The 27,291-nt window shown below is 39.2% G+C and overlaps 1 protein-coding gene across 2 annotated transcripts in view; it reads right to left on the reverse strand.

Moving 5' to 3' along the window:
* The window catches only part of MUSK (muscle associated receptor tyrosine kinase), a 95,513-nt gene that overhangs the window by 26,233 nt on the left and 41,989 nt on the right, over positions 1-27,291 (reverse strand). For both annotated transcript variants that reach the window (XM_043870538.1, XM_043870537.1), the window contains exons 7-9: positions 23,814-23,843; positions 12,068-12,192; positions 5,903-6,062 (exon numbers count right to left, since the gene is read on the reverse strand). In XM_043870538.1, the coding sequence (XP_043726473.1) occupies positions 5,903-6,062; positions 12,068-12,192; positions 23,814-23,843 (315 nt within the window). The remainder of the gene's footprint in view (positions 1-5,902; positions 6,063-12,067; positions 12,193-23,813; positions 23,844-27,291) is intronic.

A 27,291-nucleotide genomic window follows, 5' to 3' on the forward strand; every position in this document is an offset into this window, starting at 1 on the left:
ATAGCTAAGCTCTGAGAGATCTGGGAAGTGTAAGACCATGCTTTGACGTGATTCTGAATTAATGTGGTTCCGTGCATCCCTTTTATACCAGAGTGGCCTCACTTTCCTGGAATATTGGTTCCCTATTTCCTGAAATAGGGAGCACCCCAGAGTTGAGATGTAGTTTCCTCAATAATGACAAGGGGAGACTTATGAGGCATCTAGCAACTTTGACTGGAAAGAACAGGTTCAGTTCAGTTCAGTCGCTCAGTCATGTCTGACTCTTTGAGACCCCATGGATGGACTGCAGCACACCAGACCTCACTGTCCATCACCAACTCCCGGAGTTTACCCAAACTCATGTCCATTAAGTCAGTGAAGCCATTCAACAATCTCAGCCTCTGTCATCCCCTTCTCCTCCTGCCCTCAATCTTTCCCAACATCAGGGTCTTTTCAAATGAGTCAGCTCTTCGCATCAGGTGGCCAAAGTACTGGAGTTTCAGCTTCAACATCAGTCCTTCCAATGAACACTCAGGACTGATCTCCTTTAGGATGGACTGGTTGGATCTCCTTGCAGTCCAAGGGACTCTCAAGAGTCTTCTCCAACACCACAGTTCAAAAGCATCCATTCTTTGGTGCTCAGCTTTCTTTATAGTCCAACTCTCACATCTATACATGACTACTGGAAAAACCATAGTCTCGACTAGATGGACCTTTATTGGCAAAGTAATGTCTCTGCTTTTTATATGCTGTCTAGATTGGTCATAACTTCCTTTCCAAGGAGTAAGCGTCTTTTAATTTCATGGCTGCAGTCACCATCTGCAGTGATTTTGGAGCCCCCAGAAAATAAATTCTGCCACTGTTTCCATGTTTTCCCATCTATTTGCCATGAAGTGATGGGACTGCATGCCATGATCTTAGTTTTCTGAATGTTGAGCTTTAAGACAACTTTTCGCTCTTCTCTTTCACTTTCATCAAGAGGCTCTTTAGTTCTTTTTTACTTTCTGCCATAAGGGTGGTTTCATCTGCATATCTGAGGGTATTGATATTTCTCCCAGAAAGCTTGATTCCCGCTTGTGCTTCACCCAGTCCAGCATTTCTCATGATGTACTCTACATATAAGTTAAATAAGCATGGTGACGATATACATCCTTGACATACTCCTTCTTCTATTTGGAACAAGTCTGTTGTTCCATGTCCAGTTCAAACTGTTGCTTCCTGACCTACATATAGGTTTCTCAAGAGGCAGGTCAGGTGGTCTGGTATTTCCATCTCTTTCAAAATTTTCCACAGTTTATTGTGATCCACACAGTTAAAGGCTTTGGCATAGTCAATACAGCAGAAATAAATGTTTTTCTGAAACTCTCTTGCTTTTTCAATGATCCAGTGGATGTTGGCAATTTGATCTCTGGTTCCTCTGCCTTTTCTAAAAACAGCTTGAACATCTGGAATTTCATGGTTCATGTATTGTTGAAGCCTGGCTTGGAGAATTTTGAGCATTACTTTACTAGCGTGTGAGATGAGTGCAATTGTGCGGTAGTTTGAGCATTCTTTGGCATTGCCTTTCTTTGGGATTCGAATGAAAACTGACCTTTTCCAGTCCTGTGGCCTCTGCTGAGTTTTCCAAATTTGCTGGCATATTGAGTACAGCACTTTCACAGCATCATCTTTCATGATTTGAAATAGCTCAACAGGTATTCCATCACCTCTACTAGCTTTGTTCGTAGTGATGTTTCCTAAGGCCCACTTGACTTCACATTCCAGGATGTCTGGCTCTAGGTGAGTGATCACACCGTCGTGATTATCTGGGTCATGAAGATTTTTTTTTTGTACAGTTCTTCTGTGTATTCTTGCCACCTCTTCTTAATATCTTCTGCTTCTGTCAGGTCCATACCATTTCTGTCCTTTATTGTGCCCATCTTTGCATGAAATGTTTCCTTGGTATCTCTAATTTTCTTGAAGAGATCTCGAGTCTTTCCCATTCTGTTGTTTTCCTCTATTTCTTTGCACTGATCACTGAGGAAGGCTTTCTTATCTCTCCTCGATATTCTTTGGAATTCTGCATTCAAATGGGTATATCTTTCCTTTTCTCCATTGCATTTCGCTTCTTTTATTTTCACAGCTATTTGTAAAGCCTCCTCAGACAAATATTTTGCTTTTTTGCATTTCTTTTACTTGTGGATGGTCTTGATCCCTGCCTCCTGTACAGTGTCATGAACCTCTGTCTGTAGTTCATCAGGCACTCTGTCTATCAGATCTAGTCCCTTAAATCTATTTCTCACTTCCACTGTATAATTGTAAGGGATTTAATTTAGGTTATACCTGAATGGTCTAGTGGTTTTCCCTGCTTTCTTCAATTTAAGTCTGAATTTGGCAATAAGGAGTTCTTGATCTGACCCATAGTCAGCTCCCAGTCTTGTTTTTGCTGACTGTATAGAGCTTCTCCATCTTTAGCTGCAAATAATATTATCAATCTGATTTCAGTGTTGACCATCTGGTGATGTCCATGTGAACAGGTTAAGGAGAGAAATAAAAATGGCAGGTGTCTCATGGGGTTCAGATGTCTTATTCCATTGCACTCATGAGATACCCTTTTAAAATGTGCATGAGGAAATTTTAGGAAAAGTAGAGGAGCTTCAAGTCTCATAGTAAGTGTGATGCAACAGGAAAAACAGATCAGGGGATGAACGAAAGGGTCTTGTGGCTTTTTATGAATTAGCTATGTAAGGGAGTCTTATTCAAAAATGGTACCTCATACTTTCCAAACCCATTGACTAAAGTCAAATCATTGCTGGTTTCATTCTACATAAAATTACAGAAAGGTGAAGATAGGGGAATTAAGGTACACATTTTATAGGTTCCTTTCTCTGGACCAAAATCCTAGAAGAGAGGTATATTGATAAATTACACAAAGATAAATCAGGAGTTTTTCCTACTTCTTATTTGGAACTCCAGAAGCAGAGACTCTTATAAGGGCCCTTTAACCTGACATGAGATCGGCCACATTAGTGCGAAAATAGTAGTATGACACAGTTGGGTAGACAGCAGGACTGAGTCAGTGGTCTAAATCTTCTTTGGATTTTTTATAACATGAAAATGATTCCGAAGTTGCTACAGTCCTCAAGAGGGATAAGGAAGGAGCTGACTTGAGGTTTAGCATGTATGGCATTGCAGAGAGAGCCAAGGTGACTAGGGGAAAAGGTTGCATAATAGACTCTAGAGAGGGAATTGATGAAGGATTTGACCAAGATGTAGAGGATTGTACTGCTACAGGAAGAGCCTCAATGGGGCTGAGCCAGACAGGGAGGTCCTCTGGGTTCCAACCAAGCCAAGAGATGAGATCACTAGTTCTCCAGCTGTAGACTTTACCAAAGACCAGGGTGGTCCAGAGGACACCACTGCATAAATCCAAGACTCCTTCTCTCTTTCCATGTAAGGAAGAGATAGAAGGAGGAAGGAGGGGAAGAGACATGGCAGGGAATTGATCTTTGAATGCCTGAATAATGACCAGAAATGAAACTTTCTTCATATTAGCAACATTTATTTTCTCCTCCAACCAGTGGATATGTAGGTTAAGCTAGGTTAGATCAGTTTATTTTCTTGGATTTGAGTATTCATATGTAATTATTTCTCTCCGTCTCTCTGCACATACATATGTTATCAACATATAGATATAGTTATATAAATATATATTTACTGAACACTGGCTCCTGATCAACTATCAAATAAAACATAAGATAGTGAGACTAGAATCATTCCAAGTAATTTAAAGGCATCAAAAATGTAATCATTTTGTTATCTCTTGAACCTTCTCATGTTCTTTTGTTTTATCTGTTATTGTTTGTCCTAGACATTTTCCTTAAAATCTCAGACACATCTAAACTCCTTGTACCACATTCAGACACTTTCAAACCTTATCTTTTCTCTCCTGACCTGCCATCTATGTAATAGTTTTCATGCGTCTCTCCTCTTCTCTCTTCACCAATTGTTGCTGTTGTTGTCCAGAACTTCATAACTCTTCCAGACTCCTGGAATAACCTAACTGCATGCCATGCCCCTCATCTTTTGACACCTGACATCTGTTGATTTGATAAAGAATATATCTGACCATATTCACTTGTCTCCTCTAAAAAAATTAAATGACTTCCCATTGATTAAAGAGTACAGTCAGCCTACTCAGCCTCTTCATAATACAGCTAGATCTCACGTTTCAAACCTTTCTTCCTCTCCTCTACCTCATCGCAGTCTCCATCATGACTTGCTATTTTCTGGACTCACTTTGACCTTGTCATCTCTAACTCTAATGGTACCTCTTTTCGAAGGATTCCCTTAAACTCTCTTTTTTCCTGCTGTTGTACTTTGTGCTTCTGCATAGAACATAGTCTGTGTCATGATGTCTGTGACTAATGGGCTTCCTTTTTAGATTGAGAGTCCCTGGAAGACTTGGACTCCATTATTGATCCCATTCATAAATTAAGTTTGCATCCTTTACCTAATGCAATGGACTGAACCTAGTGTATTTAATAAATGCATGTAAGAGTGCTTCATGGACAACAAATGGTATGTGAAGAGTAATCAGTTTATTATTATTTGTTAAATTGAGTTGAATTTACTTTTAAGAGTCTCACCCTTCTCTGGGAATATGACTTCCCATCAGTGGAAATTCTTGAATAATTGATGTGATATCTCAAGATACAGATATATTCTTGGAGGAGAAGGCAGAAAGAATCTGGTTTTGAAATCTCTTTCCTTCGTGGGCATGCCTCAGAGGGCCAGCCTTGTTCAATGCTCCCTATGTATTTCTCTGTGTCCTTATTCACCTCATGCTAAAAATCACAAGCATTACTAGAAATTTCCTCATCAAGGAAGATCAAAGAAGTGACACTGTAATAAGAAATATCAGACTCTGGGGAACTGGCTCTGGATACAGGTTCTACCAGTGCTTACCTTACATGTGAGGCCAAGCATCTCTCTGCTGACCCTTGGACGGTAGGCATGCTATGAATATTATCATGCCTGGCATTTCCTGATACAGGGATTATTTCCATCTCTAGGAATTCCACAGATGTTCTCAGAAGCCTTTGGGACATTTAAGTTTTAAAAATAAACCTTTATAACTCAACACAAATATCCTAGAAATCCATGTGTCAGCCCTTTTCCTTGAAAATATCTGTGGATCCTGCTATCACTTGCATGAAACAAGAAGGGGAAAGGCCACGAGGTAGATAATATATTTATAAGTAAAAATGCCCTAAAATATAGTCAATTAGAAATTGGCACAAGCATGTTAAATGTCTGCCAACTTACTCTTTGGGAGCCTTGGAAAACTTGATTAACCCCCAGAAAGAAAGAGGAGGAAGAGAAAAAAGAGGAGGGGAAGGAAAGAAAAAGAAAGGGAGGGAGGGAAGAAGGAAGGAAGGAGGGGAGGAAAGAAGTAGGGAGAGAGGGAGAGAGGGGAGAATAAAAAAAAGAAAGGGAAGAAAAGAACATGAAAGAGAAAGATATTGAAAGAAATGAACTCCTGGAAGCTGTTTCATATCACTTAGGCAGGCATTTAAGAATTTAATTTTTGAAGCAATGAATTTCCCAAAATCAATTATTTTGGTCAACCTTTGGAGGAAGAAATATCCCAAGTGGGCCTGGAGTAAGAGATTTAAAAGAAAAAAAGGTGTTCCCTAGTGAAGGATGCTGTGGAATAGTACCGACTTTCTCTTCTCCTCAGTCAGTCAGTTCAGTTGCTCAGTCATGTCCAACTCTTTGCGACCCCGTGGACTGCAGCACTCTAGGCTTCCCTGTCCATCACCAACTCCCAGAGCTTGCTCAAACTCATGTCTATCGAGTCAGAGATGCCATCAAACCATCTCATCCTCTGTCGTTCCCTTCTCCTCTCCTGAAACAGTGCAGTTGTGAACAGCCATCCTACCTGCTATGCTGATGGTGGCTGCAGCCTTTGCAGTGCTGAATTTCTCTCCATGCTTATTAGTAGCTATGCATGTGTAGAGTCCTGGCTTGGTGATAAACAGCTGCAGTCTTGAGTCAATTACTCTGTCTTTCACACTTTCTTGAATAGACCCAGAAGAAACCTGGTGGAGTCGGCGGGGGAAAGAAGATAGAATTAGGTCAAGAATTTCTAATATGCTGTGTAAAGTAGACTGGAAAGAAAAAGGATTAGGATTAGGATCAAAAGGCATATGGTAGATTGCAAAAATTGCCAACAACTTTTGTCTCCCAACGCCCATGACCTTACAATGTGACTTTGTTGCTCTTCCTTTCGGAGGTGGCTTCTTTCTTCATGCTTTGAGTCTTGATTGGCTTGTGACATGTTTTCAAAAGATACAGACACTTGCAATGTTCTTGCACACTGTGGCTTGCTTTCTTATTTCACTTAGAACCTGTGACCTCCTGTGAACAAGCCAGAGTGGGCCTGATAGAGGTTGAGGCACTTATGGCCCAGTTATACTCACTGATCCAGCTGGCAGCCAATAATAACCCCCAGATATATGAATAAGGCCATTCTACACCCACTAGCTCCTACTCAACCTGCCAATCACAGGAGCTAGATCAGTAAGATCAGGCAATCCTCGCCCAAATCAGCAAAACCACCCAGTCGAGCCACAGACTTGTGAGCATTAATAAATGGCTCTTGTTTTAAGTGATCAGGCTTGGGACGTCTGTGATGTGACAGTAGATAACTAACATGAGCTAGAAAAGATACCCTGTGTGTATCCTCCAAGATACATCTCTATGTCTTAAAGTTAGAGACAGTCAATCATGACGGGTAATAGAGTTTTGGACTTATTTTCATAATTCTTTTCCAGTTCCCCCCCTAAATGCACAACAAGTAGTGGATGGTTAACAAGAAAAAAACAGTTATGAAGTCAGTCCTGTTTCTGCATCATGACCTATATCAGAAAATCAAGTATCCTGGAAGAGCCAGGCTACCAATGCCATATTAGCACATAATTGACAGGTTAATATACCTAAATGCTCTTGAGTCATCAGCATGCCAACTCTAAGAAAGACAGCTCCCAGTACATTCTTTTGGGTTGCAGAGTTCCAATTTACACACTAGTGTGTCTGACCCCCAAAGTCTGTGCTTTTAATCTTTATGTTTTACTGCCTTGCCTAGTCCTAAAACTGCATAGTCATTAGAAAAGAAGAGCAGTAACAACAAAACCTCAAATCAACCATAAACAAAATAAACATCTGACTTAAATGTCATTGTTAAGGTGGTGACATTTCTTAAACTGGTGATTCTTTCTTCACTGCTTTCTTAAGCATTCTGCCATTTTTTCAATTTTTTTTTCTTCATCATCATTGCTTATCTGAGGGGGAAATTGCTAGTTTGAGAGAATTGTGAATGGACTGACAATCAAGGAATCAGCTAATGGTTTACCTTGAGCAGGAGTAGGAGTGGGTACCTTGGTGGCCTTGAAAAAGATCTTTCTGTCTAGTAGTAGAGAAGGAAACTAGGAGTAAGAAACTTGGAGCCAAGATATTTTACTGTTTCTCATTTAGATCTGCAAGGGGGAGGGAAGCCCTGAGGTGAGACCAACTTTCCATGCTTCTGCTGCCAGGTAGCTGGGTGGCCCCAGAAGCAAGCACTCTCTGTTGCAGTTAGGCAGTGAAAGTTTGTCCAGTTAGCTCCTGTCTTTTTGTTCTTTATCTGCACTATGAGTCTCCATTCTTTTAGAAACACTGGTTTATGTGAGCATCAATTTACCTTAACTGGGTAAACTTCCCAGGTCAGATCAAGTATTGTGGCATTTTCCCCAGATAAGCAGCCTAGACTCTATGAGAAATTGACAAGGCAGAGAGGAAAATATATTTGAGAGACACACATGCAGTTGGGAATTCTGAATGCATCATTATCATATTTATCAGAGATTCAAGTTCCTATGGATTTGAATGTCCAAGTTAGATGGAAAGGACTGAACAATTTGAAATACAATTTGAAAAGATTATTGGGGGATAGTTGATTTATAACATTGTATTAGTTTCAGGTGTATAGGAAAGTGATTCCGTTATACATATTCATAGATCCATTTTTTCCAGATTCTTTCCCATAAAGGTTATTGCAGAATATTGAGTAGAGTTCACTGTGCTCTATAGTAGATCTTTGTTGGTGAAATACAATTTTGGACTCTCCCCAGATTTTAATACAAAGCAACAATGAGAAAAAAGCTAAAGACCTCAAATCTCTGTCAGTTAGTATGTTTTATGCTCTGAGGATATTTTGTTTTTAAATATAATCCCTTCCCAGTTTATATATGTGAAATCTGTAGAACAGTTACCTTCCTCCTTTGCAAGTTTGTTTCTTCTTTCAAGAAGTAGGTCTGTACAGTGGATGCCTAAGAGACAACTCAGAAATGAGTAATCCCCTCAATGCTGACTAAACTTGCACTATTTTCATGTTCACACCTAAGAAAGTCACTCCTCAAGGTCACTGAAAACATTCTTGGGAGGAAAGCGAAATGAGCTTTAAGCCGCCTGACCTCTGTCCTCCTGGACATCATCCAGGTGCTGACATAGTCCAGTGGGTAGACCGTCAAGTTCCAAGGCTCATTGCCTGATGATGATGTGGTTCCTAAGTGCTTTTCCTCCTGTTTCCAGAGGCCTGGCTTGATTCAGTTTGTGACTCATGCACAGCAGGCCTTGTTAGTCATCATTTGAATTTGTTTTTCTTTCTTCATGGAGCAATCTGACCAACAGTTTAGTATTTTTCATGACCTAAAATTCAGAACATCCCTTTGCCCTGCATTTTGATCATTTTGCCTTTCAGATTTAAAAGCTCAAAAGGATGAGTTCAGATTATGCCTGGGAGCTTTAAGCAAGGTATGCTGAGGCAACGGTAAGGACTTCATTGAGGTGACTTTATCTGGTATTACAGTAAATATGTTTTTTCTCCAAGTCACCCAGGCATACTGACCTGAAAGCACTGGATAAACAGTTCTCTGTTCTGTGTGTGGGGGTGAGACTGTGACGTCAGATGAGGCCATCGAACAGGCACTCTATTAAATAGGCATATTAGTTTACACCTGATAAAATGTATGTAAAAGTCTTCTGAAGGAGACAACATAGGTGGAAAACTTTTTACATATCATTAATAATGCTGTTTGGAGAGAATTTACCCCCAGTTATGGATAATCCTATAACTTCATCATAATTTGGCCTCTGAATGGTATTCTGGCTTCTATGACCTTGTCATGCAGCAAACAGTCCCAGTTGGCTAGAACTATCTCACGGAATTTTAGGATATGGCCTAATATGGTCCATGTCTAGGGAGTTGTAAAAATGTCTGTTTATGCATCATAGAAAAAGGAACAGGCTGGCTGAGAAAATTTCCCATTCTGTTTCTGATCAACATAGCCATGAATATTGACCTCTTTCAGTCTGGCTGCTGAGACAGTCCACATAACATATTCCACTTGATATATGTAATTATCTTGGGTTTACACAGTCAGTAAGAAAAGATGATTCCATAGCTCATGTCCTTTAAACCAAAAAACTGCCTCTTAAAAATATGTATAAAATATAAGTGAGCTTCCCTTTAAGGAAATTCAAAAACCACAATCTTCAACACAGATTTGGCTGTTCATTTTGAAAACTCTTCTAATAAATTTAAATGATTGAACTTTTAACATGTTTTAGGAGTTATAAATATATCTTTTGGACAAAGCAAGAGAGATGTGCAAATTTTTTATTTGAATGCCAAAATAATAGAGTTGGATTTAACTTTAAGTAAATCTGGTTATCAAAATATGAGGATATTTTCTTTTAGAAAAGTAATCTCTGCTGTAGCCATAAGTAGTAATAAGTAATAATACCAAAGTATTATTTCCAATGTTGTAAAACAAAAGGGATATTACTGCTCACTCTGAGTTCATCTAAGACTACAAATTTTCATGAAAGATGAGTGATGTCTCCATAGGAAGAAAGCAAAAGAATTTTTTATCACTTTGGCGCAATTTCCTTGCCTTTCTCTTATTCTTTGGCTGTAAGCATTCAGGGTTTAAGTTTACTGGCATGTTCATGTATGAGGATGAAGGAGCATTCACACCTTTTAAAGTACTTATTATACTTTAATACTTTAGTGTGTTAGTGAAGTTAGTTCACTGCCTTATAGTTAGTTAAAGGACACAGTTCGAATTCTGTCTTATTCTGTGCCAAATTGCTCCCGGCTCTGCATTTGTCTTAATCCTGCCCACCCAAAATGATCCCAGGTCTGTGGACTCTTCCCTGTTCTCAATAGACTTCTCTGGCTGGCTACTTGTCCGACATTAAGTACCTAAGATTGCCTCCATTTCCTGTGATTTGCATCAGCACAGGGCAGTCATCTCAATTTCTAGTTGGACTTGGATAGTAGCACCAAGAACAAAACTTGGCTGTAAGAGCAAACCCTCTCTGACCATGAGAACTGCAGATGTCCTTTTGCTTTCTTTCTGGAGGAAAGTCACTGTTCATTTATTTTATTCCTGTTTTAGAATCTCCAGCAAAGAATCTATTTTGCTTTCTGGTTTTTTTTTTTGTGTGTGTGTGAATCACATCTTAAAAGATGAAGTTGGAGTCTCAGTAAGACCAAAACTAACTCAAACCATCTGGCTTTTAAAAATTACTCCTCAACTCCAACAGAGAATAATCATATATCTTCCAGTTCTAAAGCCCTACAAGCCTTTTGAAGAGTGAGACAAATTAGTAAAGTCATATTGTCAGTTCCCCAGTTTTCTTAGGGCATCTCTTTATACTACTTTAAAAGGCTTAAGACAGCTCCTACAGCTTCATAGAAAAGCCACAAAATGTACTGTCAAATAAGATTTGAGTTGTAAATGATACCTGAAGTTTAATTAGAGAACTAAAGAAGAACAAGATTACAAGTTACTTTAACAAGTTTAAGCCAATCAAAGATTAGTAGTAGCCCTTGGTCCCTAGCAGAAACAAACAAAAATTCTCTGGAGAAAAGAACCTTTATCTAGACCTCAAATTAACCTCTGACATTTTTTTTTTTCTCAAAACAATGAACAGCAGGTAGTCAAAGATAACTAGGCACACAAGGAAACAAAACACAATGAAAGAAAGTCAGCAGTAAAACAGACAGCAGAAACAGACCTACAGAGGCATTCCATTTCATCCAAATGAAGTCAAATGTATCCATGACCTATGTAAGCCTGTAGGATCTACAATCCCTATACACACCCCTTACCTCTTTCCTCTAGCCACACTGACCTACTTGCTGTTCCTCTGACATTCCAGGTGTACGCTTATCTCAGAGACTGTGCCTGGTTGTAATCCCCCTGTTATCTACACAGCCTCCTCCTTCAGCTCTTTGCTTAAATATCTTCATCTTAATAAAGCTTCTCTGACCACTTTATTGAAAACAGAGTCTTCCTCCTGAGGTTGTACTTTCTCACTTTCCCGCTTTATTTTTCTCCATGGCATTGGACACTATTCACACAGGGTATAGATTCTACTGTCTGCTTATTTTATTGTTTGTTTTTTTCCAGTGTTAGTGTAAGAAACTTGAGGATAGGAAACTTTACTTGTTCTGGTTGCGCCTGTATGTACAATGTCTAGAATAATGCCTGATGCCCAGGAGATGCTCAGTATTTGTAGAATGAATAAGTGAATGCTTTTATGTAAACTGCTTAGAACAGGGCCTAGTCATAGCAATCACATACTATATACTAGCTACTATTACCAGTATTAGAAATGAAAATAAAATGTTGCACTAACAGACACGTATTCTAATTCTGGATTGCTTTTCATCAAAGTAGGCTCTAGCAGTGAACTAATCCTTCAGCTGATGATTTTTGTGTGGGCAGGAATTATTACCACTTCTCTTTTACACAAAAGTGTAAAGAATAAACTTGGTTTTCTACTATTCCCTATGATATAAGGAAAAAAGTAAACCTATGGAGTTCAGTTTCTAGACAGTGACTTCTAGAATGAAAATATTGGAAGATTTTGAAAAATGGAGACGCAGGTGAGACCTATGACAGAGATCATGGTAACTCTACAAATATGTTCTCAGCCCTCAAATTCAACACTGGTGGGTCTTCCCCAGACAAGTCCCCATACAGATGGAACTCACAGCAATTCCGTTTTCAATCCAGGTGATGGTGGGGACAGGGATGCCTGTGGCTGTACAGCGCAGGGTCACAAAGGAGCCAAAGGTGACATTGTGGGATTCAGGAGCCCGCAGGATTCTGGCAAAAACTGTTAGGAAAAGAGAAGTGGTGAGCGACTCTCCCACTGGGAATGGTCAAGCTGGAGTAGTCTTGAAGAAATGCAAATGAGATCATGGTCTCCTGTGAAGGATCCTCCACGTGCCTTCTATCTTAAGGATAATACCAAATGCTGTGCCCTGGCTTCTCAGCCATTTATGCTGTGACCCTATGCTTCACACCACTCCAGGGTACACCAAGCTTGCTCCCAACTTAGATGATGCCCATGCCATCCCTCATTCTAGAGCACTCACTCACCCCGTACATCTTGTGGCAGTTTTCTTATATCATCTAAGTCTCCATTTAAGTGATACTTTCAGAGAAAGGCCCTCTTTGACTGCCCACTGTAAAGTCTAACCTTTCTCCCATTCACTTTTTCATCATACTATTTCATTGTCTTTATAGACCTCACCACGATCTGAAGTTATTTATTTTTATCTATTGTCTGTCTCCCTGCAGTAGATTGTGAGTCATCAGCAACCAAAAACCTTGCCTGTTTTATTCAGTACCTAGGAGAGTGCCTACCAAAGTAATAATATTTAGTTGAATTAATGAAGTAATTAATTAATGTTTTACATCTTCAACTATATCATGGTAGAATGACAGACAAAATCTGTTAAACTTTTATGAAAATGAGATGAGCATGCAGGGTCAAAATGAAAAGGAATATTTTAGACAAAGATGGACAGGATAGGGAATAATTTTATTCTTTTCTAAGGCTGAATGCCCTTCCTCAGCGATCAATGCAAAGAAATAGAGGAAGACAATAGAATGGGAAAGACTAGAGATCTATTCAAGAAAATTAGAGATACCAAGGAAACATTTCATGCAAAGATGGGCACAATAAAGGACAGAAACGGTATGGATCTAACAGAAGCAGAAGATATTAAGAAGAGGTGGCAAAAATACATAAAACTGAACAAAAAAGATCTTCAAGACCTAGATAATCACAATGGTGTGATCACTCACCTAGAGCCAGACATCCTGGAATGTGAAGTCAAGTGGGCCTTAGGAAACATCACTACGAACAAAGCTAGTAGAGGTGATAGAATACCAGTTGAGCTATTTCAAATCCTGAAAGATGATGCTGTGAAAGTGCTGCACTCAATATGCTAGCAAATTTGGAAAACTCAGCAGAGGCCACAGGACTGGAAAAGGTCAGTTTTCATTCGAATCCCAAAGAAAGGCAATGCCAAAGAATGCTCAAACTACCACACAATTGCACGCATCTCACACGCTAGTAAAGTACTGCTTAAAATTCTCCAAGTCAGGCTTTAGCAATATGTGAACTGTGAACTTCCAGATGTTCAACCTGGTTTTAGAAAAGGCAGAGGAACCAGGGATCAAATTGCCAACATCCGCTGGATCATCGAAAAAGCAAGAGAGTTCCAGAAAAACATCTATTTCTGCTTTATTAACTATGCCAAAGCCTTTGACTGTGTGGATTACAATAAACTGGAAAATTCTAAAAGAGATGGAAATACCAGACCACCTGACCTGCCTCTTGAGAAACCTGTATGCAGGTCAGGAAGCAACAGTTAGAACTGGACATGGAACAATAGACTGGTTCCAAATAGGAAAAGGAGTATGTCAAGGCTGTATATTGTCACCCTGCTTATTTAACTTATATGCAGAGTACATCATGAGAAATGCTGGACTGGATGAAGCACAAGCTGGAATCAAGATTGCCGGGAGAAATATCAATACCCTCAGATATGCAAATGACACCACCCTTATGGCAGAAAGTAAAAAAGAACTAAAGAGCCTCTTGATGAAAGTGAAAGAAAAGAGTGAAAAAGTTGGCTTAAAGCTCAACATTCAGAAAACTAAGATCATGGCATCCAGTCCCATCTCTTCATGGCAAATAGATGGGGAAACAGTGGAAACAGTGGCTGACTTTATTTTTCTGGGCTCCAAAATCATTGCAGATGGTGATTGCAGCCATGAAATTAAAAGACGCTTACTCCTTGGAAGGAAAGTTATGACCAACCTAGACAGCTTATTAAAAAGCAGAGACATTACTTTGCCAACAAAGGTCCATCTAGTCAAGGCTATGGTTTTTCCAGTGGTCATGTGTGGATGTGAGAGGTGGACTATAAAGAAAGCTGGACGCCAAAGAATTGATGCTTTTGAACTGCAGTGTTGGAGAAGACTCTTGAGAGCCCTTTGGACTGCAAGGAGATGCAACCAGTCCATCCTAAAGATCAGTCCTGGGTGTTCATTGGAAGGACTGATGTTGAAGCTGAGACTCCAGTGCTTTGGCCACCTGATGTGAAGAGTTGACTCATGTGAAAAGACCCTGATGCTGGGAAAGATGGAGGGCAGGAAGAGAAGGGGACGGCAGAGGATGAGATGGTTGGATGGCATCACCAACTCGATGGACATGGGTTTGGGTGAACTCCAGGAATTGGTGATGGACAGGGTGGCCTGGCGTGCTGTGGTTCATGGGTTTGCAGAGAGTCGGACACGACTGAGTGACTGAACTGAACTGAGCTGAAGGTTGAATGCCCACTAACTAGATAAGAGGAAGAAGTTCTTTCGGTGTGAAAAGAATTTTACCTTTGATTAAAGAGTGGAGATGAGGTTCAGAATGTACAATAAATTGAGGAATATTAGAAGCACAGAATCACTCATCTTGAGAGACTTCAGAAATCAGCTAATTTCTGCTCTTATTAAATAGATGTAGAAATAAAATCCCAGTTAATTAGTTTCTCCAAAGTAATAAAACTTATGAGTGAGAAACCGGAACTCAAGTCTTCTGACTTCAAATCCAGTGTTCTCTAGATCATTATGTAATCCTTTTAATTACCCATTGATTGCAAATATAAAGGGGTTTTTTTGCACTGGCCTTTTGTTTTCTAGGACTTAAGTACAAGACATAATATTAGACTATGAAATTCCCATTAATACAATGCTTTGATGCTTAGTTCTAAAAGTGTAAAATTTGTGGCTTTTGTATTCTAAAGGAAGGTACATACTTTAGTATATACTAAACAGAAGATGTACAGGACAAAGAAAGATCAAATTCAACTGTATTAAAAGTTGGTCTGAGTTTTGAATAGCTCTTTAAAAGGATTGCATAATTCGAAGAGATATGGGAGGACATAATTTGTTTGACAATTGCATGCTTTATGCAGGTTCTAATTTCAGATTTGCCTGCTCAGATTAACTCACTTTCCTGTCTTTTGATATGGAGGACCCTGAGAGATGAAGTCTGAAAGAGCATGCTAGAAATACAAACATTGAACCCAGAATGCCAGGAGAAAGAGAAAGCAAGGAAGGTGCCAACTTCAATGCAAAAGTGCCAACTTTGGCACCTTCAATGCAAAGGTGCCAACTTCAATTAAAACATTAAAAAGAGTGGATTTAATGTTTAAAATGAAGCTGAATCTTTCCCTTGTGCCCCACGTGAAAACGAAATTGAGCCTGATTTTAAGTACAGGGGTCTAATTACTAATATACAAAAGAAGAGAGGGTTGAGGAACATGTTATACAGCATTATGAGAGGACTTCCCTGGTGGTTCAGTGGTTAGGACTTGGTATTCCCAATACAGGGGGCACAGATACCTTCCCTGGTCGAGGAAGATCCTGCAAATCCCATGTCGTGTGACGCAGCCATAAATAAAGTAAATAGAAAGAGTATTTAGTTCTCTTAAAAAAGCCATTATGAAGATACAATTCAATCATATCCCAAATATGGACAGTTGAACAGGGCAAGATATTTTGTTTCCCAAAAAAACAAATAACACTGGAAGGGAAAAAAAAATGAGGGGACTATTATAGATTGAGAAGGACTTAAGAAGCATAGCCCCGATTGTAATGTGTGGATCCTTGTTTGGATTCTTATTCAACAGATCAGATATAAAAAGACATTTTAGAGACAACCTGATAAAAATTGCACAATCCTGGTAGTAAATGGTATTAAGAAATGAGTGCTAATTGGGGATAGATGGTAATGTGACTGTGTTAAAAATCCTTAAAAGTACATGTGCACTGATTGAATTTATGTCTGAGATTTGCTTTAAAATAAACTAGCAGCCATAAAATGGTACTTGCTTAGATAAAATGGTAGACTATTGATCACTGTTGCAGTTGGATAATGGTACTGTGATTACTGTGTCTACTTTTTTAGAAGATTAAAAAACTTTTTAACATTAAAATTTTTTAAAGCTGCAGTGGAGCCTGCCCCACACCTCCAGAGAAACATGTCAGGGGACACATACTTCTTCTGCCATTGAAATAATGTAAGTTACTAGAAAACCTAAAACCTGAAGAAGGGTAGGGTTCTGGGGAGAAACCCTGGACACAGACCTCAGTCCTGAGAGTTCAGAAATAACCACAACAGCTTTTCTTTTTTAATTGGAGGATAATTGCTTTACAGTGTTGTGGTGCTCTCTGCCACGCATCAACAAGAATCAGTTATAATTATATATATATATATGTATATGTATATATATATATATATATCTCCCCTCCCTCCTGGGGCTTCCCAAGTGGCTCAGTGGTAAAGCACCCACTTGCCAATGCAGGAGCCACAGTGAATTCAGTCCCTGAATCAGGAAGATCCCCTGGAGGAGGAAATGGCAACCCACTCCAGCATTCTTGCCTGGAAAATTCCATGGACAGAGGAGCTGGGCAGACTATAATCCATGGGGTCACAAAGAGTCAGACAAGCCTGCGTGACTGGTCACACACATGGTCCCCCCCTCCTGAGTCCTCCTTCCCCCTACCATCCCTCTCCGTTGTCACAGGGCGCAGGGCCGGGCTTCCTGTGTTACACAGCAGCTTCCTGCTAGCTATCCGTTTTCCATGCGATCGTGTGTATATGTCAGTGCTACTTTCTCACTTTGTCTGAGCCTCCCCTTCCGCTGCTGTATCCTCAGTCCATTCTGTATATCTGAGTCTCCTTTTCTTTTTTTTTTTTTATTTTTTTAATATTTTTATTAGTTGGAGGCTAATTACTTTACAACATTTCAGTGGGTTTTTTCATACATTGATATGAATCAGCCATAGATTTACACTTATTCCCCATCCCGATCCCCCCTCCCACCTCCCTCTCCACCCGACTCCTCTGGGTCTTCCCAGTGCACCAGGCCCGAGTACTTGTCTCATGCATCCCACCTGGGCTGGTGACCTGTTTCACCATAGATAGTATACATGCTGTTCTTTTGAAACATCCCACCCTCACATTCTCCCACAGAGTTCAAAAGTCTGTTCTGTATTTCTGTGTCTCTTTTTCTGTTTTGCATATAGGGCTATCGTTACCATCTTTCTAAATTCCATATATATGTGTTAGTATGCTGTAATGTTCTTTATCTTTCTGGCTTACTTCACTCTGTATAATGGGCTCCAGTTTCATCCATCTCATTAGGACTGATTCAAATGAATTCTTTTTAACGGCTGAGTAATATTCCATGGTGTATATGTACCACAGCTTCCTTATCCATTCATCTGCTGATGGGCATCTAGGTTGCTTCCATGTCCTGGCTATTATAAACAGTGCTGCGATGAACATTGGGGTGCACGTGTCTCTTTCAGATCTGGTTTCCTCAGTGTGTATGCCCAAAAGTGGGATTGCTGGGTCATATGGCAATTCTATTTCCAGTTTTTTAAGGAATCTCCACACTGTTTTCCATAGTGGCTGTACTAGTTTGCATTCCCACCAACAGTGTAAGAGGGTTCCCTTTTCTCCACACCCTCTCCAGCATTTATTGCTTGTAGTCTTTTGGATAGCAGCCATCCTGACCGGCGTGTAATGGTACCTCATTGTGGTTTTGATTTGCATTTCTCTAATAATGAGTGATGTTGAGCACCTTTTTGTGTGTTTGTGAGTCTCCTTTTCTATAAATAGGTTCATCAGTACTGTTTTTCTAGATTCCATATATATGAGTTAATATATGATATTTATTTTTCTCTTTCTAACTTACTTCACTCTGTATAACAGGGTCTAGTTTCATCCACCTCACTACAACTGACTCAAATGTGTTTCTTCTTATGGCTGAGTAATATTCTATTTTATATAAATATATATATATACAACTTCTTATTCATCTGTTGATGGACACCTAGGTTGCTTCCATGCCCTGCCTATTGTAAATAGTGCTGCAGGGAACACTGGGGTACTTGTATCTTTTAGAATCGTGGTTTTCTCAGGGTATATGCCCAGTAACCACAACAGTTTTAGATCAGAGCTCTGTGACAGATGATTACAAGTTAAAACAAAATGTAGGCTTGAATTTTTTTTTTTTTTGCTAGGAGGCAGTATTTACAACCTGAAAAATTCCATAGCAAGAGGAGTAGCAGTCATCATGGTGGTCAGTAGGGTCAGTTTCAAGAACGAGTCACCTGTATACTCTCCCAGGGTTCTATGCTTAGAGGGCCCCATGCTTGGTTTATTTTTCTTCTGCCTGTGTCTTTAAAAATTATAAGTGGTTTTTGAATGAGGGGCCCTGTATTGTCGTTTGCAACCAGTCCACAAATTATGGAGCCAGTTCTGAGAGCCTGGTAGTCAGGGCTAAAACTGCTTGCTTAAAATAGGGAGTGAAGACTGCACTTCTGCTGGAGTTCCAGAAACACAAGGCTGTAAGGTGAAATGGAAAATTTAAAAATTGCAACTATGCTGGATAGGTTTATAGGAAGTGTCAATCAAGACTAGATGACAGAGGCTATACCCACTAGAAAGTCTAAATATCCCAAGAGGACAAGCCAGCTGGGAGGCCATGTACATTGCCTTCAGAGTGACAACAGTGTACTCCATCTGAGCACCTGATTGAGATTCCTCCCAGCTTAGTCCTAATTCACAGGTTGTGGACCCCTGACAACTAATACAGAGTGACGGGCATCTGAACGAGAGTCCACCCAGGGATTCTCTTCCTTTCTGATGTTTTCACAAAGATAATGGAGACTTAGATTACACAACATAATTGAGTCCACATTCATCATTTGGCTGAAATAGCTCTTGTAGAGCTTAGGGCTAAACTTGTGTGTCCAGAATTTTGTGAGTGTGAGACTGCTGTGATTATCATTTTATAGGTTCCATTGCCTCTGAGAATCTGGAAAGAAAAAAGGCAGGATCCTTGAGAGATTCAGAGTAGGATTATTTCAATTCCATGAATGCTGGGAAAGAGTGGACAGCAGCTGCTAAAGATGACACTAGTCAGTGTACCCTTGAACCTGAGTGAGAAGCTTCTGACTGAAGATGAGAAGCATAAGAAACTGGAAAAGTATGAAATTTAGATTTTTTTCTGCTTTAATTTTCAAAGGCAAGAATTTTCATCTGGGACTTTAGTTTCTTCCTGGAAATTTAGTAATAAGGGAAGGTTTATTTATTTATTTATTTATTTTGTAATTTATTGCTTTTGCTTTTATTTTTGGCTGGCATTACATTATTTGGAATATCATTCAGGCTCATTGCAAAACCTCTGAAGACCTATATTGCACAACACAGCTAAGAATTATGTGAGATGGTAAATAAAACAGTCCATTATCATTCTAGAGGTCAACATAGCCTTGGAGCTCATTTAATTAATGTGCTGCCTACCCCATATCAGAAACTTCTGGTCCAGTGAGGCACAGGAGGGTACAGAAAAGACCACTGCTGGTACTGCAAGTGGCTTCATGAATGTAGGATTGTGTTGACAAACTGTTGGTCTCCCTCTCCACGGGGACAGATAGACCTTGGTTGACCATGGGTTTCATTGTTAAGCCTTATGGGATAAGAGGAGGGGAAAAGGCCAGGAAATAAAGGGAAACTGGTCTCTCCTCTACTCCCACCGTCTTGCCAAAAGATAAAATAGAATGAAAGTGAAGTCGCTCAGTCGTGTCCGACTCTTTGCGACGCCATGGACTGTAGCCTACAAGGCTCCTCCGTCCATGGGATTTTCCAGGTAAGAGTACTGGAGTGGGTTAACATTTCCTTCTCCAAGGGATCTTCCCAAGCCTGGGATCCTACCCGGGTCTCCCGCATTACAGGGAGATGCTTTATCATCTGAGCTACCAAGGAAGTCCAAGGAAGCCCCTGAAAGTCATTCAGTCGTGTCCGACTCTTTGAGACCCCATGGACTATACAGTCCATGGAATTCTCCAGGCCAGAATACTGGAGTGGGTAGCCTTTCTCTTCTCCAGGGGATCTTCCCAACCCAGGGGTCGAACCCAGGTCTCCTGCATTGCATGTGGATTCTTTACCAGCTGAGCCACAAGGGAAGCCCAAGAATACTGGAGTGGGTAGCCTATCCCTTCTCCAGCGAATCTTCCCAACCCAGGGGTTGAACCAGGGTCTCCTGCATTGCAGGCAGATTCTTTACCAACTGAGCCATCAGGGAAGCCCATATAAAATAGAAACTTGCCTCTTTTTTCAGTATTGAAGGATAGCTTTCGCGTTTCTTCCGAGTTTACCTCTCAAAGAAGACGGCAAACAGCTTTTGGGTTTTGACCCAACTGTCTTCTTCTCATAATGTTGTCTTGACCCATCCCCCTCACACCACATCATAATTTGTTTTGTTTTGTTTTTTTCTGTTTTACAGTCTTTTTGCTTTTATTTTAGCTTTTAAAAAATATTTATTTTTAATTGATTGATGATTGGTTTACAATATTGGTTTGATTTCTGTCATACATCAACATGAATTAACCATAGGTGTACATATATCCCCTCCCTCTTGAATCTCCCTCCCACCTCCTGCCCATTCCCATCCCTCTAGGTTATCACAGAGCCCCAGTTTGAGTTCCCTGAGACATATAACAAATTCCCCTTACCTGTCTCTTTACATATGTTAATGTATATGTATCCATGCTACTCTCTCCATTTATCTCACCCTCTCCCTCTTCTCCCCAACCCTTGTCCATAAGTCTGTTCTCTATGTCTGCATCTCAATTGCATAATTTGTGTTTTGGCTGTCTCTTCTCATGGAATGTAAGCATCAGAAGGGTGGAGCTTGCTTTATTCATTAACACAAGCTGATTGATAGATAATTGACTGATTGATTCATTGATCAATCGATCCTGAACTCTGTATGGTACATGCTGCTGCTGCTAAGTCGCTTCAGTCGTGTCCGACTCTGTGCGACCCCATAGATGGCAGCCCACTGGGCTCCTCTGTCCCTGGGATTCTCCAGGCAAGAACAATGGAGTGGGTTGCCATTTCCTTCTCAAGTGCATGAAAGTGAAAAGTGAAAGTGAAATCGCTCAGTCGTGCCCGACTCTTAGCGACCCGAAGGACTGCAGCCTACCAGGCTCCTCCATCCTTGGGATTTTTCAGGCAAGAGTGGGTTGCTGTTGCCTTCTCCGTGTGGTACATGGTGAGCACTCAATAGATATTTGTTGAATGAATGAATAAATGAGTGATTCCTCTGATTAGCAAGATTGGGAAAAGGGACTTGTCTACGTGATGGATATCTCAGTCTTCTTTGGGCCATCTTTCTTCCAGCTATCCAGGGAACAAAAAGGGTATGGGGTTAATGTCCTACAGGTAAGCTCCCCAGGTCGGGGTTTCTCCATCCTACAACTCCAGGTGAAAGGTGGAGGGTGTGGGGAGGAATTAGAAGTTACATGAATCTAATTTTTGGATGAAGGGAGAGAAAGCTTTCTTTTTCAACCTAGCTTTATCAGCAATAAAGCTGATATTTTTATACCCATCAGTATTTGTTACCAGTTCCAAGCATAAAAAGTAATGGGACGGGGAAAGAAATTTCACCACATTTATCAAACATAAAAAACAAAAAGCCAGTTGCCATTAAAAATAAATGTCAAACTGCTCCATGGATAACAATACACCTGTAATAATAAACTTAAACATGGTTCAATAATAAACTCCCATTGCTTAAGCAGTAGCCACTAGCTGAAAATTCATTTTAAGTCATCCATTTTAAAAGTAATGTGATAGGTTTCATATCAAATAAATGCCCCCCTGAATATCCCTATTTCACCTTTTCTTTAAATGAAAGACAATATAAAAATGCTTTGTTACACAAACAAGCTGTTTAGTAGAAAGGGCATGGAATTACTTGGTCATTTGGAAAATGCTGATAATTGTTTGGATATGGATTTTTAAAGAAAAAATTATTCAACTCTTCTTTCTATAGATAGTCTCATCTTTCTATAGATAGTCTTATCATCATTCTCCAATTTCACTGAGCTTTTTCCCACTTGCTTTCCTGTGGGCAAGCACATTACTATTCATCTGCAACATGTAAAATAGACATGGGCAATCTATTTATCCCTGGGTTTTCTTTCATGGTGTCTAGTCCTGAGTTTGGGGCTTTACTTTCTCCTGGATAAGTTTACTTTAATAACTCCAGGTTGCAAATCCTGTATTCAAAATTGGACTTAAGCAGCCAGTGATTCCAAGTCCTTTATAACATAACCATATTGTATTCTCATTTCCTTTATCTCTCTGTTTCTTTTTTTCCTCCCTCCCTCTGTCTTGCCCTCCCTCCTTCTACCCTGCTTCCTCTTTCTTGTTCCATTTTTCAAAATACTTTCAGGTATATAATAAATTTTATCTTTGGTTGTCATTTTAAGGGGTAATCTGAATTTGTAATAAGGAGATGGAACATTATTCACTCTGAAATTTCACTGGTGGTGTAATGGAAAGCCTAACAGGCAGGGGACCCGAATTAAATCTTGAAATTAATAAGCAGTTTGGCTTGAAATGAATTGCTTCTCTTTTCTTGGAAAGGGAGTGGGACCAGAAGAATATTTAAGTCCCTTGTAAATTGTATTTCTGAGTAATTACTTCAAAGGATGTAATGAGCTTGCATGGATTTGCATGGTTTTTCTTTTTTTTTCATTCTTTTCTTTCTTTCTTATTTTTCTAGCCTCTCTTAAAGAGATCTTTTGTTACTTGATTCAAACCAGCACTGAGAAGAGTAAGTTGAAAATAAACAAAAACTGAAACTAAAAATAAACAAAAAAACCTCTCAGAATCATATAGATGCAGGTGAAATGATTTTATCTAGATTTAGTTATAAGCAGCATGATGTTTAAATAGGAAAACATCTCAGATACCTTATTTGAAATACTTAGATAAGGAGGGGCTGTTTCAAAAAATACCAGCCTAGGGTTTATTCCTAAAGCCAAACTGTATTATATGAGAACTTGTGAATTTCGTCCAAAATATACAAAAGTTAGAACAGTTTGATTGATTTGGTTTGGTTTGGAGCAGTTATATAATACTTGTCCACTTGAAGTAATAACAATAAAAATCTAAGCTGGCACCTTGACATTTTTACAAGTCTCCAAAGGTTGTAACTCCCTCACCTCCTGTCCCCCCACCCCTAAGGCTTTTGGTCAGAGGAACTTTCTGTTCTAGTCTGTGTGACATTTATATTCTCATGCTGATTTATGTCATTTCATTTTGTTTGCATTTTCAGAGTCTAGGATATAAAGTTTATTTCTGTTCATTCAAGCTTCATACATGTAAATCCTCAATAACTGTATTATATATAAGGCAGCCCATCTAATAACACTGTTAAATGCTGAATTAATATTCCCCATACATCGTTTGTTATTTCCTTATAAAATCATGGCACTCAGAGTTGTTTGTAAGGTCAGAGAAATAAACAGTTGAATAAAACCATATGTTTATAAAAGAAGCAGTGCAGAAAGAAAAAAAAATACCTTTCGTATCTTGCTCAGGTTCACTCTCTTCTATTAATAGGAACAAGACAAACAAACACACAAACAAAAACAACACGTCATGAAAAGGAAAATCTTTGAGCACAGAAATGTTACTGTACAAGATGAATCAGAATCTGCTTGTTTCTTATTTCAATAAGAAACAAATGCAATGAAGGGAAACCACTGACCTTTTAAAAGCAAACTATTAAAGGACATAAACTTTCAAACTATTGCGTTTAGTCAGGCAGTACCACACAGAAAATGAACTACAGCATACCCAACAACATAGCTCATTCATGCATTTTAATTTCATCGTTGACAATTACCCCTTCTTTCAAGGCAACAAACTGCCTACTATTCTGATAATAGTAGTAGTGATTGTGTTTCTCCTTGTTAGTATGGCTTCTCCTCTTATGAGGCCCTGCTGTGAAGGCAGTGATGTTGAATCTGGGATCTCAGCTATCATTTCTATGGCAATAGACTCCTGTTGTGGTAAACAGAGGATTAGGCGGTTTCTGCAGAACAGAGCCTACAACCAAAAGAGATTCTCTCCTCTGTATTGATTCCCAGAGGCTGCCCAGAGAGCAGAGAGGAGCTCATCGTTATCTTTCAGGGAAAAAGAACAGTAAAGCAAGCTACAAAGAAAAATATAAAAATGTCTAAATTGGGTATATGGAATTGAGAATTTTTCAATTTTTAAAAATCATAGAAAAGAGACAACCACCAAATTAATTGTTCCAAAGTGTTTAATACAGCAAAATCAAAGATAGATCCCATACGAAGTTCTATCTTTCTATCATGAAGATATATTTTGTGTCAATTTAGACTTTTTTTTTTTAAATTGATGTGTAGTTAGAATAGACCTTTCTTTGATTTAGTGATAAGCTGAGTGCAATATTTGTTTATAGTATAAAATAGCAATGCTCTTGTTAATCTACTTTTAGAAATAAGAATACATTGGTATGGTTCCTTACAGGTTATGGGTATTTTCACACATGTTGTACATTATCTCATTTAATGCTAGCTGTTTCCCTGTGATGATACATACCTGATATTATTCAGCCCATTTTTCAGACAAGGAATCTGAAACTCACAGATTTGCTACAGATGCAAAGCCAGAAATGCCTCTCCAGCTTTCAGACACAAAGTTTTCTGTTCTACCTAGCATCACAGTGAGAAAGCTTCATTTTTATACTTAATGCCCAATACTCTTAAATTTAGGTGAACTTATAATTTCCCAGTTAGATTTTACTCTATCGGTCAAGTCCATGACACATTCTTATTTTATTTTTTTTTTAAATATCAAGGTCATATTGGATAAAAATGAGATTTTTCCATACTAAAAACTGGTCCATCTGGACACTAGAAAACTGCAGAGAGTCCCTGCTTAGAGCAAAGACCTTAATCAGAAGAAATAAATGAAGGTCCATAGTTGGACCAGATTGGGCCTGAAAAATTATACCTGAATGTCTTTGGGCTGAGCATGTCTCTCTAGTTCCTTAGCACAATTGCACTTATTTCTAAGCTTGCAGGGGTTGGTGGTAGGGGGAAACAACCGTTTTTTTGGAACCAGCAAAATAACGATGAGTGCCTGAGATGGGCAGGGGACTTAGATGGGAACATTAAGTATCTGTGCTATTTGACTGCTGTATCTCCAAAATTTTGCTCCACTAAAGTTGAAGGACCTCAGTAGGTTTTGAGAACCTTATTTACTCATCATCTCTTACACTACTCTTTTTAGGGTTCTAGAGCAAAGTGCAGGTAGACCCTCAGCCTCTTTGAAATTTTACACCAATGGTCTTTTACTCGACTGGACTATATTTTGAAGTAGATTCTGAGGGCAATGCTGAGTTTTCCTTTGCTGCCTTTCACTTTGTTGCTGTTACTGTTATTATTGCTCATTTTGCTTGAATTGTTTGGAATTGGAAGCAGCCTTAAATGAATGCGCCCATTTCCTCCACTGCAGATATATAGAACCAACTCAGGGAATCACAGAAGCTCTAAGATTTGCCATTTTCCTGAAAGGAAGTCTGGAAGTCCCACCAGAAATTAAACTTTCATATATCGATTCTCAAAATTTCTTTTTACACACAAATTCAAACATGCATCTTATGTGTTGTTCTGGTCGTGTCCAACTCTTTTGTGACCCCGTGGACTGTAGCCTGCTAGGCTCCCCTATCCATGGGATTTCCGAGGCAAGAATATTGGAGTGAGTTGCCATTTCCTTCTCCAGGGGTTCTTCCCAACCCAGTGATTGGATCTGCGTCCTCTGCACTGCGGGCAGATTCTTTATGTATATAAATATATACATATTTATATACGCTATGTATTAATATGTACACATGTACACACATTCACACACGTGCATACACAATTGAGGTTACTTTAAATTAGAGAAAAATATGCAAGGGTATTGCAGACTATTTAAGTTTGCACACACTCACCCAGTGTATGAGGTTATTTGTTATTTCAAGGTCAGACTGTAGTCCTGGTTTTACTGTGTAGCCTACTCGCCTATCCTACCACCATCCCTCTTGACTTCTGAACTGACTGTTTTACCTTTTATCAATTGTACATGTATTCTGTTTCATGGTCTTTATTTCTACTTAACTGATAAATTCTCTTTGAATTACTTTATGTGTAATGCATTGGTCTTGTCTTCCAACGTGATTTGTAATGTTTGTGGGGTGGAGGAGGGAGCAACATAGCATACTTTACATTTGTTGTGTCATTTTTTTCCCCTAAAGTCCAGCACAGCCTCTTGTACAAATACTTTGAAGAAAGTGTTGGATAGTGATTCATTTTCCTTCTCTGCTTTCTTGGGATTGTTCAGTAAATGGAGAGTCTGAGATTTCTTATGTTGGAATAATCTGAGATATCATCAACATCCAAGTTAAACAGTATATCCATCATTTTCTTGAATAGTTTGATTTATGGAGAACTTAGTTTCATCATATCAACCCATTTTAAACAGCTGTGTTTAAAAAATAGGTACATATACATCCTGAATCAAACCAAAATCCGTCTCCTTATAATTACTACCCACAAGACCTAGTTCCTACTTCTACCTACTGGACAGAAATGAAAATAAAATCCATCAAATATTTTCATTTTTCCAACATGCTAACCCCAGTTTACCGTCCTGACTTCTCAATTTTGAACTGCTTAGCTTTCCTTCTTTTCATAAGTTATCCTCTTATCTGTGGTACCTGAAACTAAAACTAACACACCTAGAGTCTCACAAATTCAGTGAATAGTATGACTCTTTCTAAATACTCTACCTCTGTGAATATAAATTTGCACAAGCTTTTATTTGCATTTCATATAATGATGCAGTTAGGTCATTGATTCCACTGAAAGTCAAGAGTATCCAATACTCATTTTTATATTTGCTCTTATTAAAGTCTATCTCCTCAAGTCAAGAGTATCCAATACTCATTTTTATATTTGCCCTTATTAAAGTCTGTCTCCTCAGTTT

Source organism: Cervus elaphus, chromosome 16 (assembly GCF_910594005.1).
Source record: "Cervus elaphus chromosome 16, mCerEla1.1, whole genome shotgun sequence".
Classification (NCBI taxonomy): domain Eukaryota; kingdom Metazoa; phylum Chordata; class Mammalia; order Artiodactyla; family Cervidae; genus Cervus; species Cervus elaphus.